General features: G+C 40.8%; 2 protein-coding genes across 3 annotated transcripts; one reads left to right on the top strand and one right to left on the bottom strand.

Annotated features, from left to right (window-relative positions):
* The first annotated feature begins 1794 nt into the window (after positions 1-1794).
* Positions 1795-10099, top strand: hpxb (hemopexin b). Of its 2 annotated transcripts, XM_020650765.3 has the most exons (10): positions 5550-5681; positions 6414-6439; positions 6531-6620; positions 6754-6911; positions 7005-7158; positions 7439-7651; positions 7772-7864; positions 8850-8980; positions 9076-9223; positions 9790-10099. In XM_020650765.3, the coding sequence occupies exons 1-10, from the start codon at positions 5617-5619 to the stop codon at positions 10014-10016; spliced, it is 1305 nt and encodes a 434-aa protein (XP_020506421.1). In that variant the 5' UTR covers positions 5550-5616; the 3' UTR covers positions 10017-10099. The 2 variants fall into 2 exon arrangements, 1 of the variants encoding a protein (XP_020506421.1); XR_010665554.1 differs by lacking the exons at positions 6754-6911; positions 7005-7158; positions 7439-7651; ... (2 more) ...; positions 9076-9223; positions 9790-10099 and having other exon boundaries at positions 1795-5681.
* A 552-nt stretch (positions 10100-10651) lies between these two features.
* LOC109996558 (gap junction alpha-3 protein-like) lies at positions 10652-21341 on the bottom strand. Its single transcript, XM_020650744.2, has 4 exons — positions 21287-21341; positions 20791-20879; positions 19958-20517; positions 10652-17036 (listed from the first exon to the last, which is right to left on the bottom strand). Exons 2-4 carry the CDS (start codon positions 20857-20859, stop codon positions 16175-16177), a joined length of 1491 nt encoding a protein of 496 aa, XP_020506400.1. The 5' UTR covers positions 20860-20879; positions 21287-21341; the 3' UTR covers positions 10652-16174.
* Positions 21342-21576: the final 235 nt, after the last annotated feature.

Raw genomic sequence — 21576 nt, 5'->3', positions numbered from 1 at the left:
TCCTGCCAGAATAAACGAGATTCTACCATATTCTTTAAAGATTTTGCGACGATTTTTTTAGAGTACGGGTTTCTGAGTTGAACCATGGAGCTATTCTCTGCCGTTTGATAACCTTCTGTTTTAGGGGAGCAATCGAATCAAGAGTAACTCTCAGCGAATCCACTGCACTATCAGCAAACTGATCTAGCTGAGAGGGACTAAAGCTATCATGAGAATTTCCAACTGGGTTGAAACACGGTACTGACTCAAAAGCAGCTGAAATAGCTTCCTTAAATCTAGCTACAGCACTATCAGATAAACTTCTAGAGAGCACATTTTAAGCAGAGATAATTCTGGTAAGTCGAAAGTAATAAGGAAATGGTCTGATAGAAGAGGATTTTCTAGGAAAACTGTAAGGTTTTGGATTTCAATGCCATAAGCTAAAACAAGATCCAGGGTGTGGTTAAAACGATGAGTAGGTTCGTTTATACCCTGGGTGAAACCAATAGAGTCTAATAATGACATGAAAGCTGTGCTAAGGCTATCATTATCAACATCCACATGGATATTGAAGTCACCTACAACAATTATTCTATCACTGCTAAGGACTAAATCTGATAAAAATTCTGCAAATTCAGATAGAAACTCAGAATATGGGCCAGGAGGGCAGTAAACTACAACAACTAGAACTGGCTGAAAGGTTCTTGAGACTGGATGTGAAAAACTAAGAACAAAGCTTTCAAAAGAAGACAAATTCAGCTTTGGTCGAGGGTTAACTAGAAGACTAGAATTAAAAATAGCTGCTACTCCACCACCTCGTCCGGTGTCTCAAGGTATATGAGTACTAAAATGACTGGGAGGAGTGGATTCATTTAAACTAACAAATTCATCTCGACATAGCCAGGTTTCAGTCAAACAAAGTAAATCAATATGCTGATCTGATATCAGATCATCAGGACCTAATGATTTTTTAGCAAAATCGTATTCGTAGTTTTGATTCTAATGAGATTTTTAAGATTTATGCCTTGTTTTTCTACGTTTGGATGACTTATAAAAACAGGTCTGGGCCAGGGGACAGACACAGTACCTATAGTATAACTACATTTAGATTCAGAATTACAGCTATAGTGACTGGGAGACAGATCTAAAGCCCAATTCACACATACTCCGTGCGCGCCGCGGCCCGTCAGCACCGCGCACTACGTTGTACTTAACCTCCGCTCTAGTCTATCACTGTGTTCACACAGCGCGCGCTGCGGTCCGTCTCCGGCGCGAGCCACCGACGGCACTGCGCTCTGCTCCGTTTCAAGTACGCAGCGAGTCCATTTTCGCCGGAGTACATTGCAAGTTTGCGTCAAGCTAGACAGAATATGACAGCCCAGACAGGAAGTCAGACAAGGAAACGCACAGAGCATCCAGTCAATTTCAAAATAAAACACAATATACAGACTCGCGATCGTATTTTTCATCACTTTATCACATTACATCAAAACAGGAACTGAATTAACAACAATGCATCCTCAGAAAGATGTTGATGTTGTTTGCACGTTTTTCTCTTTATTCCTGCGGGATCTTGTAGTTCTCCTGTGATGTGTCATGGGTGCGCTGACGTCCCAGAAACGGATCCAGTGTGAATGGGTGCGAGCCGTCCGACAGAGCAAAACCGTGGCGCTGACGGACCGCGGCGCACACGGAGTATGTGTGAATTGCGGGTAAGGGAGGCGCAGAGAAGCGTGTAAGACTGCAGCTCTGCCTCCTGGTCTGAACTCTGTGTTGTTGTCAAGGTTTTGGACTAATAATCTCTGCTATGTTTCTAGATAATAGAGCTGCACCGTCCAAAGTGGGATGGATGCCGTCTCTAGCTAGCAGACCAGGTTTTCCCCAAAAAGACTGCCAGTTATCTATGAAGCCCACATCATTTGCTGGACACCACCTCGGATCTGTACCTTTTATGTTGGTCTGTCTAAAATTTGACTCAGGCATTTTCAATGCCATGGTAAAAGAGATTTAGTTAAACCAAATGTGTGTTCTCTTTGTCTTTACAGGCACGTACTGGACAAGTTATAAAAGTCTGAGCCCCATTGTCAAGAGGATTCTTCAAATCTACCAACGACAATGTTGATGCGGTCTCATTCAGAAAGGAGAGCCCTTCTTGGGTTCACAGCTCTTCTGACACACAGCACGCCTAAACAAAGAGATGTCCTATCCCCACCTCCCCTATCCTTCCCCCCACAGGAGTCCATCTTTACTCCCATATCTCTTATGTCGCCACCTCCCTGGGTGACTCAGGCACTTTCCAACCTGGAGCAAGGAGAGCAAGAGCTGCAGAGCCTCAGGGAGCGGCAGCAGGCTGAAGTGGAGGAGGTGAACCGCGAGTTGGATAACGCAGCGATTAAAGCTCAGAGAGAGGAGCGCCGACTTCTTGAGAAGGTCGAGCAGGACCACAGGGAAGCCCAACGTAGACTTAGTCAGGTGAAGAGGGAGAATGCTGCTGCTGTGAGAGTCGTCCAGTCACTTGTTGATCAGCAACTTAGAAAAATGGGACAAATCAAGGAGCAGATAAAGAGATGGGGTGGTACAGCTGGTGGATCCAACAAAAACCAGCTCCAAAGAGGAGTGGCAGAGATCACCCAACCTTGGGAGATCTCTTTCACACTGAAAAGAGTCAGTTTCTTACCAAGCCCTGGGTCCAAGAACTTAAGCCTAGGGGAAGTCGAAGTTCATGAGCAAGGCATGACCTACCCTATTGGTGTCTGCAGCGTACAAGGACAAAAATGCGCATTGCATTCAGGAGATACAGCATTTTCAAATGTAACCCCTCTTGAAATCCGAAAGGAGCCCCAACCAAACAGAGCTGGGCAGAGGTGCAGTCCAGATGAAAGCAATAAGGGAACCAGCGGGAACATGCGAGTGTTCCGGAAACTACGTCTGTCAAGCTCTACAGAGAACGAGGATGAGACCAAATCCTCTGCCTTAAAATCCCCAATTCGAAGACATCGTGGTGTGTCTGAGTCCTCCCAAGACGAGGAGCTGGAGTCTGTTTGTTCAGAAACACAGGGGCAAGACCTTTTCCTCGCGATCCCCCCAGTCTCCAGTCAAGGGGAATCTGAAGGTGATGAATGTGATGGCAGACAAAATGGAACTAAGGGGCGCTCCACACTGAAGGGTAAGAGGAGGCAAAAGGCCCTCATCTTTGTCTCAAGTGAAGAGCCATCCTGCCCACCTGAAGAGACTTTTCCAAAAAGTGGCAAAGTGGCAATGTCTCCAAAGATGAGGCGCAAAAGTCCACTTTCTCAGAGAAAGACCTCAAATGAATCTTCAGTGGAAAGTGGAAGCCCTCCATCCCCAGTGGACAGCGAGGATTCTTGTTACACCTATACTGTGAATACTCCAAGCAATGGATCCCTCAAAGAGCACAGCCGCTCAATGTCCACAGATGACCTCTCAGGTAAACTTCACCCTTTGATTAACGAGGACAAGGGAGAGGGTAAAGGAATCAGGAAGGTCAACCGAATGCGTCTTGCCACTGAACCTTCAACTCTTGCACAAGGCAAAGGAAATGGCACAAATACTGAAATAAATAAAATAAATTCTGAAAAACAGCAAGCAAGATCCCATAGCCAAGATGAACCGGGTTTAAACCGAGAGAGCAGATCTCTTTCCATCTCGGCAATCGAAGGAGACGAATTACACCAAGTCAAGGAATCACAGCAGTACCACAAAGACAAGACAGAAAGTGTTCCAGAATTCAGGAACCTGGAGGAGGAGGGGGGTTCGACTGCTCTCAACTCCGCTTGTCTGGTCAAGCAGTTTGGAAAACAAGGATCAGGCCGCACTGACTTCAACCTACCAAGCGGTGTCCATGCGACCTCCAAAGGGCAGCTGTTTGTGGTGGACTGCGGAAACGCCCGCATTCAGGTGACTGATTCCCATAGGAATGTTGTACAGCAAGTATCTCCTTCAGGAACGGAAAGATGTTCCCGCATATGCAACTACTTTGACGTGGCTGTGAATTCAAAGGGACTTATTGCGCTGACTTGCGCCGCTGAACGAGCCGTCTTGGTGTTCAGTCGCCATGGACGCCTACTGCAAACATTTGGAGGCACACTGGTCGGTTCCACCAATGAAGAGCTGGATGCTCCAAGAGGGGTGACCGTGACTTGTCAGGATGAGTTCTTGGTTGCTGATATCAAGCGTGGCACCTTGACTTCCCTTAAGCTAGACCCAAAAAGCGGCGCTAGATTGGAGCGCACCGTCGTCACCGGGTACCACAGGCCTTATCTGGTGGCAGCTTGTCTCACCACGGGGCTCATGGCAGTATCCGAGCGAGGGAACGAGACTGGCCGTGTGCCATGCATTCGAGTCCTGGAGCCTGGTTGGAACACTATAAGAATCGTCGGGGTGTGCTCTGGCCTGGGGCCGGTCTTGTCATGTCCCTGGGGTCTCTGCATTGACGGGGACGGGGACGTCCTGGTAGCAGACTGGGGCAAGCAGCACCATCGTGTTGTACTGTACCCATCCAAAGGAGTTGGCTGGCCTCTGGTTCATGAGAACCTGAGTAGCCCAAGGGGTCTGGCACTTCTTCCCGATGGCCATATTGTCGTGTCAGACAGCATGAATCACTGCATCAAGATCTACCGCTACAAGTGAACCATGGAGGCATGAAAACACATTTTCAAAGTTCATTTGAATTTTTATCAGACGTTGAGAAATCTTTAACAGCAGGCAATAAATATCCGACTTTAACGAGTTAAGCTTGCAGCCTCTACCTCCTATCTGTTTGTTTTTTTAAGATTCATTTTTTTGGCTTTATGTGCCTTTAATGTAGAGATAGGACAGTGGATAGAGTGATTAGGTAGAAAAGGACGGGAATGGAGCGACAGGTGGGATTTGAAAACCTGAGCTGAGGACTACAGCCTCCATACATGGGGCGCGCGCACTAACCACTACGCTACCTGCGCCCCCCTCCTATCTGTTTTAATTGGTCAGATCATGTTAAATTAAGATAAAGATTATAATCTTATTTTGTTTGCTTTTTCAGTGTGATAATTAGTTGAGCCAAGGCAAATGTAGAAGATGAGTATTTTGTTTCCAAATCACATTTATTCAGTATATTAGGTATAAGTAGTGCATTCAAGATATCCTCCATGCATCCTTTAAAACATCTATGCTGTTTACCTCAATGATATCAATATCAATATCGATAATTTGACTTACTATAATTAAGAACAATGTATTGATCAATAATCTGTAGACTTTAGACTGGTTTGTATTTGTAATCATGTCCCTGATTCACATGATTAAACCTTGATTTCAATCGGACCGTCCTTTCATGAGCATTGCCACACATTAACCCACAACGCCAAAGGATGTTCCTTACCTTGTGTATTTGATCTGATATACTGTGTCAATATGAGACATCACAGAGACATCACCCAATACGTTTGTTGGACAGTATTTTTTTGTAAATGATCACGATTGAGCCTGTTTTGTAACAGCAAAAATTCCAACATGTGGTCAGTCCAAACAAACACACACTGTGTTCTTACTTATCCACCCACACACACACACATCAGTATAAAAAGCACAGAGTCAGCCCCTGCTAAGCTCCACTCTACAAGGACTTCTTCACACAGCATGGAGCTGCTCGCCAGAACCCTGTTTCTGTGCTTTACATTCACCCTGACTTATGGAGCACCGAGGTGAGTATTAAGTCCCTTTTCTTTATTTGAATTTACACACAGAAGAGGTAAATGTGCTCTTCTTGATCCTCCATGTCTGTTGAATGCTGAGGTATTGTGCTTGTTTTAAGATTTTGCAAGAACTTTTCAACTTAAAACAAACAAATATGTGTCCAGTTAAAGTTATGTGAAAGAAATATGGATTAACTTCAGGTTTAAATTAAATAGTCACCCATATGTGAGCTTATTTCAGCTCTCCTGGAGAAATGGTTGAAAGTTTCATTCAGCAAGTCTTAAGTTTTAAGTTTCCTTTGTTGGTCTTTGTTTTCAAATTTAGAAATGTATGAGCATGCATTCTTTTTTTTGTATAATTGATATCTTATTGACTTTTAGAACAACATTATAATAGCAAACAATTATAAAAAACAAACAAACAGACAAAAATATTTCATATGAAAAGGAGAGGTTGATTATCGTCTCCTAAACCTGTAACTATTCTCTGCAAATGTCTGCCACTCCGTTTCTGTAATTTTGAACAGTTCAACCAAGACATGTAAAAAAATGCACGTCACTGTGAGTTGGTTTCATAACTTTATTTGCTCACTCACAAAGTTCAGCAGTTGGATCAATTGGATAAATACAAGAGTGCAATCTGTCATGTAACGTCAGTGTTGTGTCACAGGTTGACCACTGAAATGAAGTGTCATACTTCACTGAAATGAAAAATAACAACCTTTTATTTTTCACTCACAGCCCCCCACACGATGCAGCCACAGAAGGTGATTTTTGAATACTTTCTTCTGCACAATACTTGTCGTATGATGCACATCTACTTTACTTCATTCATGTGTTTCAATCTCTAAAACAAAGATGTTGATGCTGCTCTCCCTGATCGCTGTGGAGGTCTTGAGTTTGATGCCATCACTCCAGATGAGAAAGGAATGACTTTCTTCTTTAAAGGTGTGGAAACTGTCTTTTTTTTTATTTCATGACCTATCAGGGTTATCTACTTTCATTTTGAACGTGGACTATATTTTCTCATTGGATAATTTATGTTCCATTATTAGATTTCCTTGTGATCTTTGCCCTTCAGGTAGCCACTTGTGGAAAGGGTTCACTGGCCCAGCTCAGCTCTCCAATGAGTCCTTCAGGGAGCTCGATGACATCCATCACATTGGCCATGTTGATGCCGCCTTCCGTATGCACAACCCCGAAAACACAGACGACCACGATCACATCTACTTCTTCCTGGTAGGATCCACAAATTCTTTCATTTGTGATGCGATTCGTCCAGAAATTCTGATCGCTACATGGTGCCACCATTTTTTTTGGTATAATCTGCAGGATGATAAAGTGTTCAGCTATTATAACCACACTCTGGAAGAGGGGTATCCAAAAGAGATTCACCTGGATTTCCCAGGTATCCCCACTCACCTGGATGCTGCTGTGGAGTGTCCCAAAGCAGAGTGTGGGGCCGACTCGGTCCTGTTCTTCAAAGGTGTGTTGGCATTTAAATCAATCAATCAATCAATCAATCAATCAGTTTTTATTTGTATAGCGTCAACTCATAACAAGTGTTATCTCGAGACACTTTACAAAAAGCAGGTAAAAGACCTTACTCATTGTTATGTTACAAAAAGCAGGTAAAAGACCTTACTCATTGTTATGTTACAAGAAGCAGGTAAAAGACCTTACTCATTGTTATGTTTCAAAAAGCAGGTAAAAGACTAAGGATGGCTAATAAATGAGGACTTGAATAAAAGAATGTATCCCCTCAGGAAATGATGTGCATGTTTATGACATCAGCACAAAGACGGTGAAAACAAAGGTGTGGCCTCACCTGCCCGTCTGTACCGCTGCTTTCCACTGGCTGGAGCACTACTATTGTTTCCATGGACACAACTTCACCAGGTTCCACCCGCTCACTGGAGAGGTGAGCGGCTCCTACCCAAAAGATGCCCGCAATTACTTCATGATTTGCCCAAACTTTGGTGAGTTTTAATAGGAAAAAAACCTGACCTATTAAAACTGTGTTATTAAAAGAAATACTTCTATTTTGATGGAAGTATTTACATTTCTAGAAAGATGCATATTTCTATCTTTCTCTGCAGGTCATGGAGATCGTTCAAAAGTCCTTAAATGCAGTGACGTCAAACTAGATGCCATTACCTCTGATGACGAAGGCAAAACATATTTTTTTGCAGGTAAAGTAAAAAAATGCTCATGTAAAGGAAGAGGTCACATGACTAAGAAAGCGCTGATTATATCATAGACTATGTATAAACATTGATGTAGTCTCAGTGTCGTCACCCATTGTTTTCTGAAGCAGCATTTTGAAGCCCATCAGTGGAGAACGCCATATTGGAAATTCCATCTCAGTTACAGAGGTGTAGCTGAGGGAAACCCTGAGCCTCTTCAGTCAGTCTGATCTGCCACACCCCTAATTATGAATCACTTTTATCATCCATAGAATCAAAAAGGATAGTAATAGATTAATAGATAAATTCACCCCTCTTAAAATTTTTGACGATTTAGAAATTGGCTAGTCAGAACAATTTCATTTTTATGAACCAAACTGTAAAGATGTTTATTTCTGTGGTAAAAAAGAAAAAAGCCTTTTTTGATTGGGTGTGTATGTGACCTCCGGGCTTTTGCAGCTAGCCTCTAGTGGACACTTGAGGCAACTGCATTTTTTTTTTGCATTTCTTAATTTCTTTCATTTTTCAAAACCAGAAGTTTCCCCTTGGTTTGCGTCTTTGTGTTTAGTGCTAATGAGCTAGCATGCTAACAAATATAGTCATATGTGTATCAACCACACAAGCTAGTGTTTAACATTGGGAAATTAGCATTGTTTGAGTTAGCGATTCAGCATGCAGACCTTAGCATTTAGCTTAACAGCCTTGTGACCGGGGTTACTTTGCAGTTTTTTTTTCAGATATTTAATGTTTTTTTGTTTAATTTAAGAGGTACTCTTAAAAGTGTTTCTGAACATTGATGAATCAAAGGCTTGCTGTGCTTTCAGACTTAATGATAGCCTAGCTAAAGCCTGCTTGTTCCGGCCATGAGATTTTTATTCTGAAGAAGCTCGTCTCCTAATGTGCCAAACTATACCTTTGGATTCTCTCTTTGAATTAGTTATCTTGCACCTGCCGTAAAAATCTCACTAAATCCACATTTTGATTTGCTCAGGCCCCATGTTTATGCGCCTCGACTCCCGCCGCGACGGCCTCCACGCCTTCCCGATAACCAGAACGTGGAGGGAAATGACGAGCGGGGTCAACGCTGTGTTTTCCTACACTGACAAAATGTACATGATTAAGGTAATTGATAAAACAAATATCCTGCTTTTAACAGAAACCTTTCTGTGTGAAAGTTTGAATTACAAATCCCCCATGTGCTTTTGGACTGCCTCCAGGGTGATCAGGTTTACATCTTTAAAGGAGGAGCTCACTACACCCTGATCAGCGGTTACCCTAAAACTCTGAAGGAGGAGCTCAGCATTGAAGGGCCTGTGGACGCTGCTTTTGTCTGTCCTGATGAACACACAGTTAATATCATTCAAGGTCAGTTCATTCACTGCTTATAGGTCATTTTTGTTGCAGATTTTTGGTAAAAGTTACATTAAAGGCTTAATATGTGATTTTTCACACTTAAATGTAGAAATCAAGTATATCCTCTGAAAATAACTCTGAGACATGACTGTCTACAATGGGTGTAACACCCGAGTCCCACTGTCTTTGATGTATACAGCGTGTTTATATGGACAGGTTAGGCTCCTCCCCTTGAGTATAAAAGTTGTTTAATTGAGGGACTAGAGAAAAGAAGAATTACATACTGTACTCACTGCTTAACTGTGTTTTTAGATCACGGTCATTTCAGGTAAATTTACATGCAGTGTGAAGATACGAGCATAATAAAGATCGCTAGCATTAGCATGCTAACACAACAATGCAGCACGAGTTGTTTTGGTTTCATGCTGGTGCTCAAGGGCGACATCTGCTGGATCAAAAAAACACATATAAAGCCTTTAACAGTAACACTCTGGGATTATGGGCTTGATAGGAAAAGTTGAATCAGAAGTGAAGGTTTAGTTTTCAGAGTTAAAATCTTTACACACGTCTTCCAACAGGAGAAAGGATCCTTTACGTCGACTTAACCGCCACGCCAAGGGCCGTGACCTTTAACCTGACCATGCCGGTGAACAACATTGACGCAGCTCGTTGTGGTTCAGATGGAATTGAGTTGTTCATGGGCTCAAAGTTTTTTAAATATCTTGATGTCGCGACGCTGACTATGACCAGACTCCGCCCGATGCCTCTGAGTATTACCTCTGAAATGATGGGATGTCAGGATTAGGGACCAATGATCCAGACTGTTTAAATACACCTAAACACTATGATGAATTAATGAATAAAAAGTGGAAAACTTAAGATCTTGAATGACATGTATTGTGTTCATTGAAATTTAAGATATTTCTATATTTGCATGTTTGCAGAGGTTTAAAAACACTGTAAAGAACAAAATTCAGTAGAACATGTGTCATGTCACAGGCTGGCCACCAGAGGTCCTACTGTACAAATTCATGTACAGTACTGTAATATGAGACATTAAAAGATGAAAAATGTTGGATGTGTTAACAACTTAATGTTTGCAGGGTCATGGAATAGATTCAAAGATGTTTCACAGTTTGGTGAAAATGCCTCTTTAGAAACATTATCTTACTCCATTTGTGTAGCATTTCAGTCTTTTTGTGTTTCATTTGAACTCGTGAAGTATTTTCTTCTGTCTTTTGTCGACGAAGTGAATTTGTTTAATTAATTTCCTTATAACTAATTTTGGGAATGCATAATATTAAAAACAGAGCAATATGAGCAGATGATTTCATGATTTCTAGCGACGAGTTGCAGGTGGGGATGAGCTCATTAGAAGGTATCCAGACAGATGAGGATATCTACATCGTTGGCTTCCGAAAATTGCAGTTGGCAAAAACATTTTGAGGCCAGATTCTAAGTGTGAAAATGTCATTTGAGACAGACGATGTTCATTCAGACTTCATGGCCAGCCTTGTGAGCAGGACAGCCTTCATATATGTAAAGCCACTCTTTAAAATTTTTGTCCAGGTGCAATGCAACACGACTCCAGGTAGATCTTGGTCTGGATGAAACAGAATATTTCTTGATGCACAGACAAACATTTTTATCCTACATGATGCATAGGTGTATTACTGTGACATTATTTCAATTCCTTTAAGTTTATATATTTAGTTTATTTAGGCTACAACAAGCTGTCTGGGCTTTTACAACATTACAGGCTCTTGAGGCTCTTTTTGTAAATATTTGTTTTGAATCAGCACTATCAATCTTCTTTTACTGTATTTGTATACAGTATAAAATACAGTAGTAATGCACATATTGGACCATAAAGGCACGTACTCGGCAGCCTGCAAGAGTCCAGAGGTCGGGATGGCATTAGCAGCCATTCAAGGCCTTTTCACTCCCTGGAGAGGTTTTTTGTTCAGACACAATCCCCGGGACTTTCAGCAAGCATAAAGGAAGTGCTGGCCTCAGCGCGGCTTAATGGGCGAGGCCACATGGACATGGACATGCTCACACACGCACACACATTGAAGCACTGGTTAATATGCACACAAATTGTTTTCATCACAGACACATGCACACACACACTTACACACATAAAGCCACATGATATTGAAGTAATATCAATATGTGGACCTGCAATGATACTAAAATAAACAACATCTAATTTGAATGTTTTTCTGTTAAATAGTTACTCAGCAGCATCTATAAGACATTTATTTTCAGTTGTTGTAACAGGGTGAGTCAGCTTAATCCAAGTTATCAGTTAAAAGTCATGGCATGATCTTTTGCATGCAGTACCAAAGTCAAATGATTTTGATCCCAAATGAAGGAAAAAAAGAAAATCTTACCATGACATAATACAGGTATGGTACAAAAAGTTTATTCAGTTACAGTTCTGTTAACATTTGAGGTAAATGAACATTTACATCAACATGTTCTATCACAAAACATTCTGACGCAAGGCATTTCTCTTCAAAGACAGTCTTTTCACAACGGGACTGAAAGAAGGGGGGGAGTCTGTGTTCTTCCATTAAAAATCCTCTCGTACAAACATTTGTTTTCTATCCATTTTGTTTTAAGGCACGTCCGTTTTGGAAAAGAAAAAAAAAAGCTGGAGTTGCCAAACGTCTCTTAACCCATAATCAGGACAAAAAGAACAATCACTTAAGATTAATTTCTTGTCCATTCCAAGTCTAATTTTCTAGTGTTATTTCCATAAATAAACAAAAATATGTTAATATTCCTTGTCCAAGGACACTCTTTTCTTCTATATATAATATCTAATATATCTTCATATCCTCATAACGGTGGTCTATAACTAACCAAATGTGCAAATCTTTATCTACAGTTCAAATGTACTAAGAACCCTTTAGAACAATAAGGTTATAAGAAACAGTCACTTCTGAAACCTTGTTCCAACAATATCTAGTGACAAAGGGGGGGGGGGGGGGGACTCGACTTCCCCTGATTCCTGTCAGGGTTGTGTAATCTCGGGGTTGGAATCATAGTTGTTATGGTTGGGGTTAAGGTTCCCAAGCAAAACTTTAAAAATGATGCACCAGTGTTGTGACATCTTTAGCACAAATATCTTTGGTATGATAAGTATCTTTAATAAAATGTCATTCATCACAGCTGTTCTTTCAAAGTAGATTAAGCGCTTCAGTTGCTAGATTGTGCCGACACGATGAGAGACATGTAAACATTCAACTCTCTGAAACATCCTATCATAAGACTTACAAAACTAATGTGGTTCATAGAATTGCCAGTTATTGCTTCTTATTTGTCCCCTTTATAAATTGGTTTGTAAACCTATGTATAAAGAATCATTTTAATCCATGATAAATTGGAAATCATACTTTTTTCAAGTACCAAAAACGCACCCTGACATAGTATTGATAACCTCCTGCTAAGCTAAATTTTCCAGTAAAGCTAAATCCATTTTTACTGTAGATAAATTTGAATCCCAAACCTTTTGATTCATACTTCATCACATCAGCTATATAGACTAGAATAAAGTGATCAACTATGCATTTTGTCCGAAAGCTCCAAAGAAGGTGAATCAAACAATAAATACTGTGAAGACGATTACAGAGTTGTTGTGTTGTGATTAAGCTAGCTGTCCATTACGATTAGCTGTCACAGTGTTGGAAATATTCATTAGCTAATGGTAAAATTAAGATTTGACATTGTTGGACATTTTTATCGTGTTAAAATGCCTTTCATGGCTGTCGTTGAAAGACTAAGTTAAAGCTAGTTAGCCTAGCTAAGCATGAAGACAAGAAAACAGGGAGTCACAGCTAGCTTGTTCAAATGTTTAAGGCCTCTAGAAAATGGCTTGAAATAGTAAATCTCGTTTGTCACACAGGTAATTCTCTGTGAAGTGCAGCTCAAGAAAGTTCCCACAATCAGAGGAGGAAACAGAATATTACTCTTTATTCCTTTTTATCATTTCATGGTGAGTTACAAAATACCCTGCTGTCATAGTTAGCATACGCACACACTTTGTGCCAAAATGCCCCAGTTTGTTCCAGAAGCTATGAATCCATTACTTTTTTTTTACTTTTTTTTAAAACTTTTTTTAATAATAGGGCTATTTGTTAGCTAAACTTCACCTGCTAACCCCTGAGAACACTTACCCTACAGCCATTAGTTGTAGCCGCAGTCGCTACTAAACACTAGCAAACTATGCTAATATTAGCACTAAACGGCTACTAGCGCTAAGAGTTTCTAGTGGAAAATCTTAGGATAATATGTGATTAATACTGTAATGATGACTAATAATGTAGGTTATTGTGTGATAAATGAGCCATGATATTAGCATTTTAGGTTGTAGCCGTAGCTATTTATTGTACTTAGGTCCCAAAAAAAGATTTATTATTTGGCCCATTAAAAAGTTCCCAGTTGCCATTAATGTAACTTAGCATCATCTCCCGTATTGATTGTTTCAAGCAGCAAATCATAACTTCAAGCCTTGATTGAGGCCTTCAATAATGAGCCAATTACCTGTTAAGAGAATGACCTCTCAATATTACCCAATGAGAAAACATTTAATCAGACTTAAACAAAACTACCAAACAAAGGAATTCTGTGAGATGGCTTCGTAAAAGGTTCATTTATGTGAACAGACCTTGCATATTGATTATTCTATCAAACTCACTTTTAATTGGTTATTCTGGTATTAAATTGCTATTTCAGGCACGTATGGTAAACACTGGTACATGCATTTTATCTTTAGAAGAGTCATCCACTATTCTGCTAACTGCTAAATCTCCTTTTTCTGACTTGCTATTCTGGAACTTTTTTTCCTGATTGATAAATAACACATTGATTTGATTATTGTTGGAAAGTTGCTTTACAGCAATGGATCTTATTTTTGAACTTATTTTTTCTTTCTCTTTTTTTGGCAGGAGTTAAAGACAAAAACAGGAAAACACATTCTATGTAGGATTTCAGTTAGGACTTGACAGAAATATAAATTTCAACACTTTTTTAAGCTCATATAGTCTCTCCTTTTCGCTAAAAAAAATCTAAAAACTACAGTATCATCTACAGCTAGTCTAAAAAATAACTCTGAGTCCTCCTATACATATCAGCTATAGGAGAAACTCAATAGTTCTGTAACACACTGCAAACACAAGCGTCAGAAAAGAGATGTACTGATTTGTAAGATCAGTAAGAGTTAGAGTATTAAATCAAGAACTTTAATTTAAGTTGTCCCAATGCCTCTGACATTGGACTTTTGCATAGTTATCTTTGGCCAAATATCAGTGATAATGTTTTGTGTCACTTTTTGTTTTTGCAAATTGCAGCTTAAACATAAACCCGCTTTTTAAATGTATGTAGTTCTATATAACATCATGTTCTTGTATATGTACATATTTATATACTTTTTATAGTTAACCCTGATGTAACTGCAAAAATGTAATTTTGTAAACAATGATACAAGATTAAGGTATTTAAACACACACACACACACACACACACACACACACACACACACACACACACACACACACACACACACACACACACACACACACACACACACACACAACACACACACACACACACACACACACACACACACACACACACACACACACAGACAGCCTGGGAAGGACTATGTCTCAGGTTGGGACTGCTTCATCTGCTCCATCCTAACGTCCCTCTCTTCATTGAAACTACCGGCTGGATGAGATCAGCACACACAGACACAAACAGGTTCAACAAAACGAACCTTAAAGCTCGATTATCATGTCACGAGAAAAAAATAAAAATAAAGAAACAAAAAGTGCAAACCTTTCCTTTGATGTCTCCCAGCAAAGAATTAAATGAGAAATAGAAAAAGAATATAGTACTGCTGCTACGCTTCAAAACCTAAAAGTTAGTCCAATCATCATCATCATCATCATCATCGTCATCACTCTCATCTTTCTTTGTCTGTAGCTATGCTGGCTATATAGTATGTGTGTATGTGTGTGATCTAAATTAATAGGACAGTGTATCATTCCTGTTCAACTTTTCAAAAAAGAAGAAAGAGTAATGCCAGAGCAGTATTTGGCACCCATGCTATAACTCTGGCAGGCATCTTGGAAATATTGGCTCAGAAAAATGTAGCAATGTGATAAAAAAGATTGTTATTCACATTTTCTTCCAGGAGTAGGAGACCACTCTAATGTCTATTAAAAAATAGCTGTCTGCTATCTTTGCAGCATCATTCGAGATTGCCACTTGCGCTTATGCATGGAGTTCAAATGATTTCAGCCTGACCTTCATGACTTCTGACATTTCCAAGTTGCAACCCAAAAGATACCAGCTGAACCTGTCGTGGCAAGAAGTGACACATACAAGTGTTTCAGAATTCCCATCTGTTCCACAGTGAGAAAGATGCCAATTTCATTTCATGTTAAGACATCTTGACATATGGAGCTAGAGCCTATATCAGTTAGCTTAGCTTAGCTTAGCACAATGACAAGACAGCAGGAAAAACAAGGCTTCCTTCTTAGCCCAATCATGTACGTTGGACCTAATTAGTTTTAGGACCAGCGTTGCATCAACTGTCTGTTACCAATAGCATTTTACTGCAGAACTTAAACTGTAGATCCCATGATGCGGTAATTGACCAATCAGAATAAAGCTCAACTTCCACTGTCCTGTGTTGCAATGATTTCTGAAATGTGAATTTAAGGATGGTGGAATCTGGCCAAACTCTTACTAACCCTACCTCTGTTATTTTTAAAAATTCTGATATAAGCTGCAACCTCAAGCTGAATGTACATGCGAGCATGTTTTGGACCTCCTGGCTCTTGCTGTGGGACATGCTTTGTGTGTGGTTTTTTACTTTTGTGTATATTTGAAAAAAGTGTATCAATGCATGTGCGCATGTTTGTGTAAATGTGTGAGTGTGTGTTTTAGCTACACTGCCAGGTCGTCATGGCGAGCTCTGACACAGCCGCTCTTGTTGGCCCGACTTGGCTTCCGGATGTCCATCACTGGAACAGCAGGAGGCTGATGCATCTCCGCCCTGGTGACCACGAGGAATTCATCATGTGGGACCATAGAAGGTGCGGTTGCGACAATATTTTCCTGATCCCCCCCCGGAGCCTCCTCTGGTGAGAGGGATGACAGAGGGGTACGAAGAGGAAGTGTGGGAAACATGGAGTGTTGTTCCCCAGGTGGAAGTGATGGGAATGTGTCCTCCTGAGGAGAGGAGGAGGTAGAGGTGGGAGGGGAGGGAAGAGGGGGTGGGAAGGATGAAGGGGAGTATTTTCCATCCAGACTCTGGAGCTCCCGTTCTATGTTGCTCCAATTCTGATCGATCTCCTGCTCATGACTCCCGACACTCACTTTGTCTCCATTGTGATAAAAAGAAGTGGGCGTGGCCTCCAACAGGTACTCATCTGGGTAGGACCCTGAGCCCTCCATCTTGAGTCTGGCAGGTAAGGAGTTGGTGTTAGGGTCTGAGGAGATCACTGCATTGGAGCCATCTGTTGGACCATAGGCTCCTTCTTCAGCATCTCCAACCCTTACAACGTTCACACTGGCATACACTGGCAAACACTCGAGCACTGAAGCAGAGGTCTGCTCAGGAATCGTGTCAGCATCTCCAGGCTTGTTTGCACCCAGCAGCAGTGACTCGCGGTCAGGTACAAACTCGTTGGTGACCCCTTGCTTGACTTTCTTCCAGCCCAGGTGGTAGATCTCCAGGAGGTTCAAGACCAGAGAGACACAGGCAACAACCAGCATGAAGATGATGAAGATTGTCTTTTCAGTGGGCCTGTGACAAAAGATGGGTTTTATTCACCAATGATTACCAATAAATCCATATGTATATACAAGACGTATATACAAGATATGTATGTACAAGAAAAAGTATAATAAAGGAAAATAAAGCATACTTTTATAAACAATTTTTGACAATGTCTAGGTTTTATTCCTGGTTACAGAGTATGAATTGACCATTCCCCAAACCTTTCCCCTTATCTGCAATAATAGCTTAACAACTGCAATAAAGAGAAGGTGGCCTGTCACATTTTGAATTTCCCTAAAAGTCAGACCAGGCTGTAGGAAGTCAGTATTCTTATGCATTCAATCTCCTTAAGATGAATAACATACTTTCTTGGGAGCATTAAATCTCACAAGGTAGTGTTTGTTGCATGGTTAACTTTAGGGAAACCAACCAATCACTCCTGACTTCAAACCTTAGCAGAGTTTCTTTGTCTGAATTACAATAAAGAGAATATTGAATCTGAGATAAAGTTTCAGGGGAATGTGAGAGCCTCAACCATGCCTTTTTGAGTATTCCTATTTATACAAACCTAACCATCATCTTCAGACAATCCTTTACCTCACTGGTAAAGGGTTGTGCCCCTCAAAAAAACGATATTACCAGTGTTGCAAAAGGTAGCAATTCTGTTCCTCTTCCATATTACTTATCTTTCTCCTTCATACATTTTCACTTCACAACTGACTGACTACCAATTGTTTCCATCATCTCATCACTCTTGGATTCCATGATCCTGGAAGAGAAAGCCACGCCAAACTTTGTCTTTGACTGAAACTTTTTGCGAAATGGAAGGGGATCACAGTCTTTAATGACAGACAACTGAGCATCATGTCCTAGGGGTTAGCCTTCAGAAGTCATCATCATCGTTTTCTAAGGGTTAGCCTTCAGAAGTCATCGTTTCCTAAGGGTTAGCCTTCAGAAGGCATCGTTTCCTAAGGGTTAGCCCTCAGAAGTAGAGCTGTGCATCTTCACTGGTCTTACGATTCGATTCGATTCGATTACGATTATCCAGTCAAAGATTCGATTCGATTCGATATCACGATGCATCACGATGCATCACGATGCATTACGATTCATCCTCAATTTTCTACATTACTGCACATGGCTACTTTTTCATAAACAGAGTCAAACAGTCTTATAAATATGAACTCATTTTGTATCATTTAAAAAGTGCTTTAGACAACAATGTCATCATCAATATCTTTGCATTGTAAGTTAAAATTAATACATACAGGTAGCCTACAGTATAGGTAAAAAGTTTATGTTTTTGTGTGTTTAGTTTATTATACGAGAGAAATATGTTTTTAAGTCACTGTGTGTTCTCTTCTCAGTACATTGTAGCCTTTAGCTGTGAGCTTTGTTCAGGGTTAGTTTTGTTTCTGTCCTTTTTATTTCAGACGAGTTGTGTTAAGTTGCTACTGCTGTAAACGCCCCATTTCCTGATATGGATGTTTCACATTAAAAGCACTTCAACTACAGATAGATTGGGGAGAAGATCATCGAACGAATCCCTCTGTTAGCCTACGTTACTTTCATTACACACCACTGTGTGTGTTTAGGTAAAACAAACTCACTCAACGCTGCGCTAAACAACCGCATTTAGCCGTTAGCCGATGCTTTTTTTTTAACCCATGTCATAATCGATTACGTCCTGTCCCTGCATCGATGCATTAATCGTCTAGTCTGCATCGCAATGCATTGATTAAATTATTAATTTCAACAGCCCTACACAGAAGGCATCGTTTCCTAAGGGTTAGCCATCAGAAGTCATCGTTTCCCAAGGGCTAGCTTTTATCACTACCTACAGTATATCAATTGCTTTGTTCATTCTACCAGTCTTTCCTTTTTATGGAAATGCAAGCCATGCCAAACTTTGTCTTTGGCTGCAACGTTTAGTCAATTGGCATAGGATCACCATCTTTTATAACGAACAACTGACTCATCCACAGAACAACCTGTACATACTTTTACCCCTGATTGTCAAATGGTTGAATACAATACAACAATACCATTCCGTCATTAGATATTTTTTTCCTTAACATGCTTCACTACTTTTTCCCATTACGTTATGGCCATCAAAAACAGACCGTCAAAGTTTACCTTAGTGACATCATCTTTTTGTCATTTCTCCAGAGTGACAGCCCAGGCAAAGCACAACACTACTATGGCCTCCAAAAACACTCCAATCATGGGGCACTAGTCCTCCCACTTTCATTTCAACAAGCCAAGCACAACACTCATTCAGAATTGGAGCTTCTTTCTTAGCTTACTGTTACGTACTCCAAGTACACTAAATACAAACCATGGGCCTCTGGTCCTCCAAAAGTGGTGACCAAGCGTAGCAGAGTTAAATCCTCTCCTATTTCAAAGCCTCTTGTTGTTAAATAGTTAAAATGAATAACGTTGGGACATTGATAACTTAGCGGTTAGGTCGCACCACATGTAGGGAGGCTATAGTCCCCCAAGAAGCGGAAAGGGTTTATGTCCGGCCGGCAGCTCCTTTCCATCATGATATTCCACACTCTCTTTCCCGGATTCCCCACTCAATCCACTGTCCTATCCAAAAGGCATTAAAGCCCCAAAAACTGAATTCTGCGGACTGCTTCTTTCCTAGCTAATTGAAGCTGTAAGTTTTCCTTAATCTAACTGTTCTGTACTGTATTACAGGACAAAAACAGATGTTACCTCGTGTGACAAAGAGTCTTGCAGAAATACAAACGCATTATAGACCCAACAAAAGTAAGTGGGGGGGTATTGGGCTTGGCAAGTGGTCAACTCAAGCAATTATTTAAAATAATATAAACATGTAATATTGTATTGGATCATCTGTTTTGCATTGCAAATTTTAAAAGCATAGAAAGTCATAAGTAAGAAGAGAAGAACAAAATCAGACTAAAGTCCTACTTTCTAACCTGGAGATGAAGCAGTCCACAGTATTGGGGCAGGGCCAACGACCACATTTATAGAGTGGCCTCAGATGGAAACCATAGAGGAAGTACTGTCCCAGGATAAAGCCCACCTCAAACAGAGTCTTGAAGATAATGTTGAAGATGTAGGTCCTCAATAATGCCCCTCGGATCCTGATCTTCCCATGCTCATCGCGTATTGGGGGCTTCTCCTTCTTCCCCCCGCCCCCTCCCACATCACCAACTCCATTGTGATAGAGAGGGTCGTGGTCCTCCTGGTGTCGCCCGGCCTTCCTGAGCTCATCCTCTCTCTCCCTCCTCTTCTCCTCCATTCGAACAATGTGCAGCACATGGCCCAGGTAGATGAGGGTGGGCGTGGAGACGAAGATGATTTGCAGCACCCAGAAGCGGATGTGGGATATCGGGAAAGCCTCGTCGTAGCAGACGTTCTCGCAACCGGGCTGCTGCGTGTTACAAGTGAAGTCGGACTGTTCGTCGCCCCAAACCTCCTCGGCTGCTGCACCCAGCACCAAGATGCGGAAGATGAAGAGGACAGTAAGCCAAACCTGATTGAAGAAGGAAGGATACAAGAACTAACAATCAGAGCACAAATCTCAGCTCACTTAATAATGTTGTGATATTAAATTCTGCACGGTGGATCAACGCAGCTCAAATGGATTTGTTGAATTGTTTCTATAATTTAAGAGCTTATAATGTGAAAGGGACCAAGCAATTGGTAAAGAATTGAATGGCCGTCATTTAGGGATTTAAGGATTTGTCGAGAAGGAGGTAAACTTAATATAGTCTAATTTAACATGAATCAATTGTCAATGAATCACCTTTCCAATCACAGTGGAGTGTTCTTGAGCATTCTCCAGCAGCCGCCCCAGAAAGCTCCAGTCACCCATGCTTCACTTGATATTCTAGCCTGCAGAGAGAAAGGAGAGTCTGGGTGAAAACACAGGAAGGAGCAGGAGATAGAGACCAGAGCAGATGTTCTTAAGTTTGAGATAGACAGAGAGCATATATGAACAGATTTTGAAAGTATGGAGAATTTAGATATAGAGGTTAACTGATATTTGTTTAAAAGGACAAGGCAGATGTTTGGACTTGGTTAAAGGTCTTGAACATGTTTCACCTCCCCTTTGAAAGGCTTCTTCAGTTCTAAATAAATTGGGTGGAAGGAGGAATATAAGCCTTCGTCCAAGGAGGTTCATATTTCTTGCTCTTTTCAAGCAAGCTTTGTTTTATGTTTACCTCTTGTGAAATGCATGTTTTGGCATTCAAGAGGAAACAACAAGATTGAAATATTGAGGAAAGGGAAAAGAGACTTACTAAAATATTGTTGTATTGTCAGTGATAAATCCATCGACCAGGGATCAGAAGAAAAACAATATCTGTTGAGGAGAGATAAAATGTTCTTGTCAGCTTTTTTAAAATTTTTAGACAGAAATCACAAAACTTTCTCATTTAGAGCCCCTTCAAGTCCTTGCACTTCTTACGATTCTGTTTGGTAAATTTCAGTGCGTACAATCTGGAAATATCCACCAGAGATTTTACCACTAACAATAGTAGTTCCACAAGGATCAATTCTAGGTCCTGTCTTGTTCACAATTAAACATTGT

The sequence above is a fragment of the Labrus bergylta genome, chromosome 24 (genome assembly GCF_963930695.1).
Source record: "Labrus bergylta chromosome 24, fLabBer1.1, whole genome shotgun sequence".
Lineage (NCBI taxonomy): Eukaryota > Metazoa > Chordata > Actinopteri > Labriformes > Labridae > Labrus > Labrus bergylta.
This window is presented reverse-complemented; position numbering and strand designations above follow the sequence as displayed.

Excerpts from the sequence above, each read along its gene's own strand:
- hpxb (XM_020650765.3), top strand. The coding sequence starts at position 5,617 with ATGGAGCTGCTCGCCAGAACCCTGTTTCTGTGCTTTACATTCACCCTG. Across the intron at positions 5,682-6,413 it reads CTGACTTATGGAGCACCGAG|CCCCCCACACGATGCAGCCA; the intron begins GTGAGTATTAAG and ends TTTCACTCACAG. Across the intron at positions 9,224-9,789 it reads CACAGTTAATATCATTCAAG|GAGAAAGGATCCTTTACGTC; the intron begins GTCAGTTCATTC and ends GTCTTCCAACAG.
- LOC109996558 (XM_020650744.2), bottom strand. The coding sequence starts at position 20,859 with ATGGGTGACTGGAGCTTTCTGGGGCGGCTGCTGGAGAATGCTCAAGAA. Across the intron at positions 20,518-20,790 it reads ACTCCACTGTGATTGGAAAG|GTTTGGCTTACTGTCCTCTT; the intron begins GTGATTCATTGA and ends TTCTTCAATCAG. Across the intron at positions 17,037-19,957 it reads GTGGACTGCTTCATCTCCAG|GCCCACTGAAAAGACAATCT; the intron begins GTTAGAAAGTAG and ends CTTTTGTCACAG.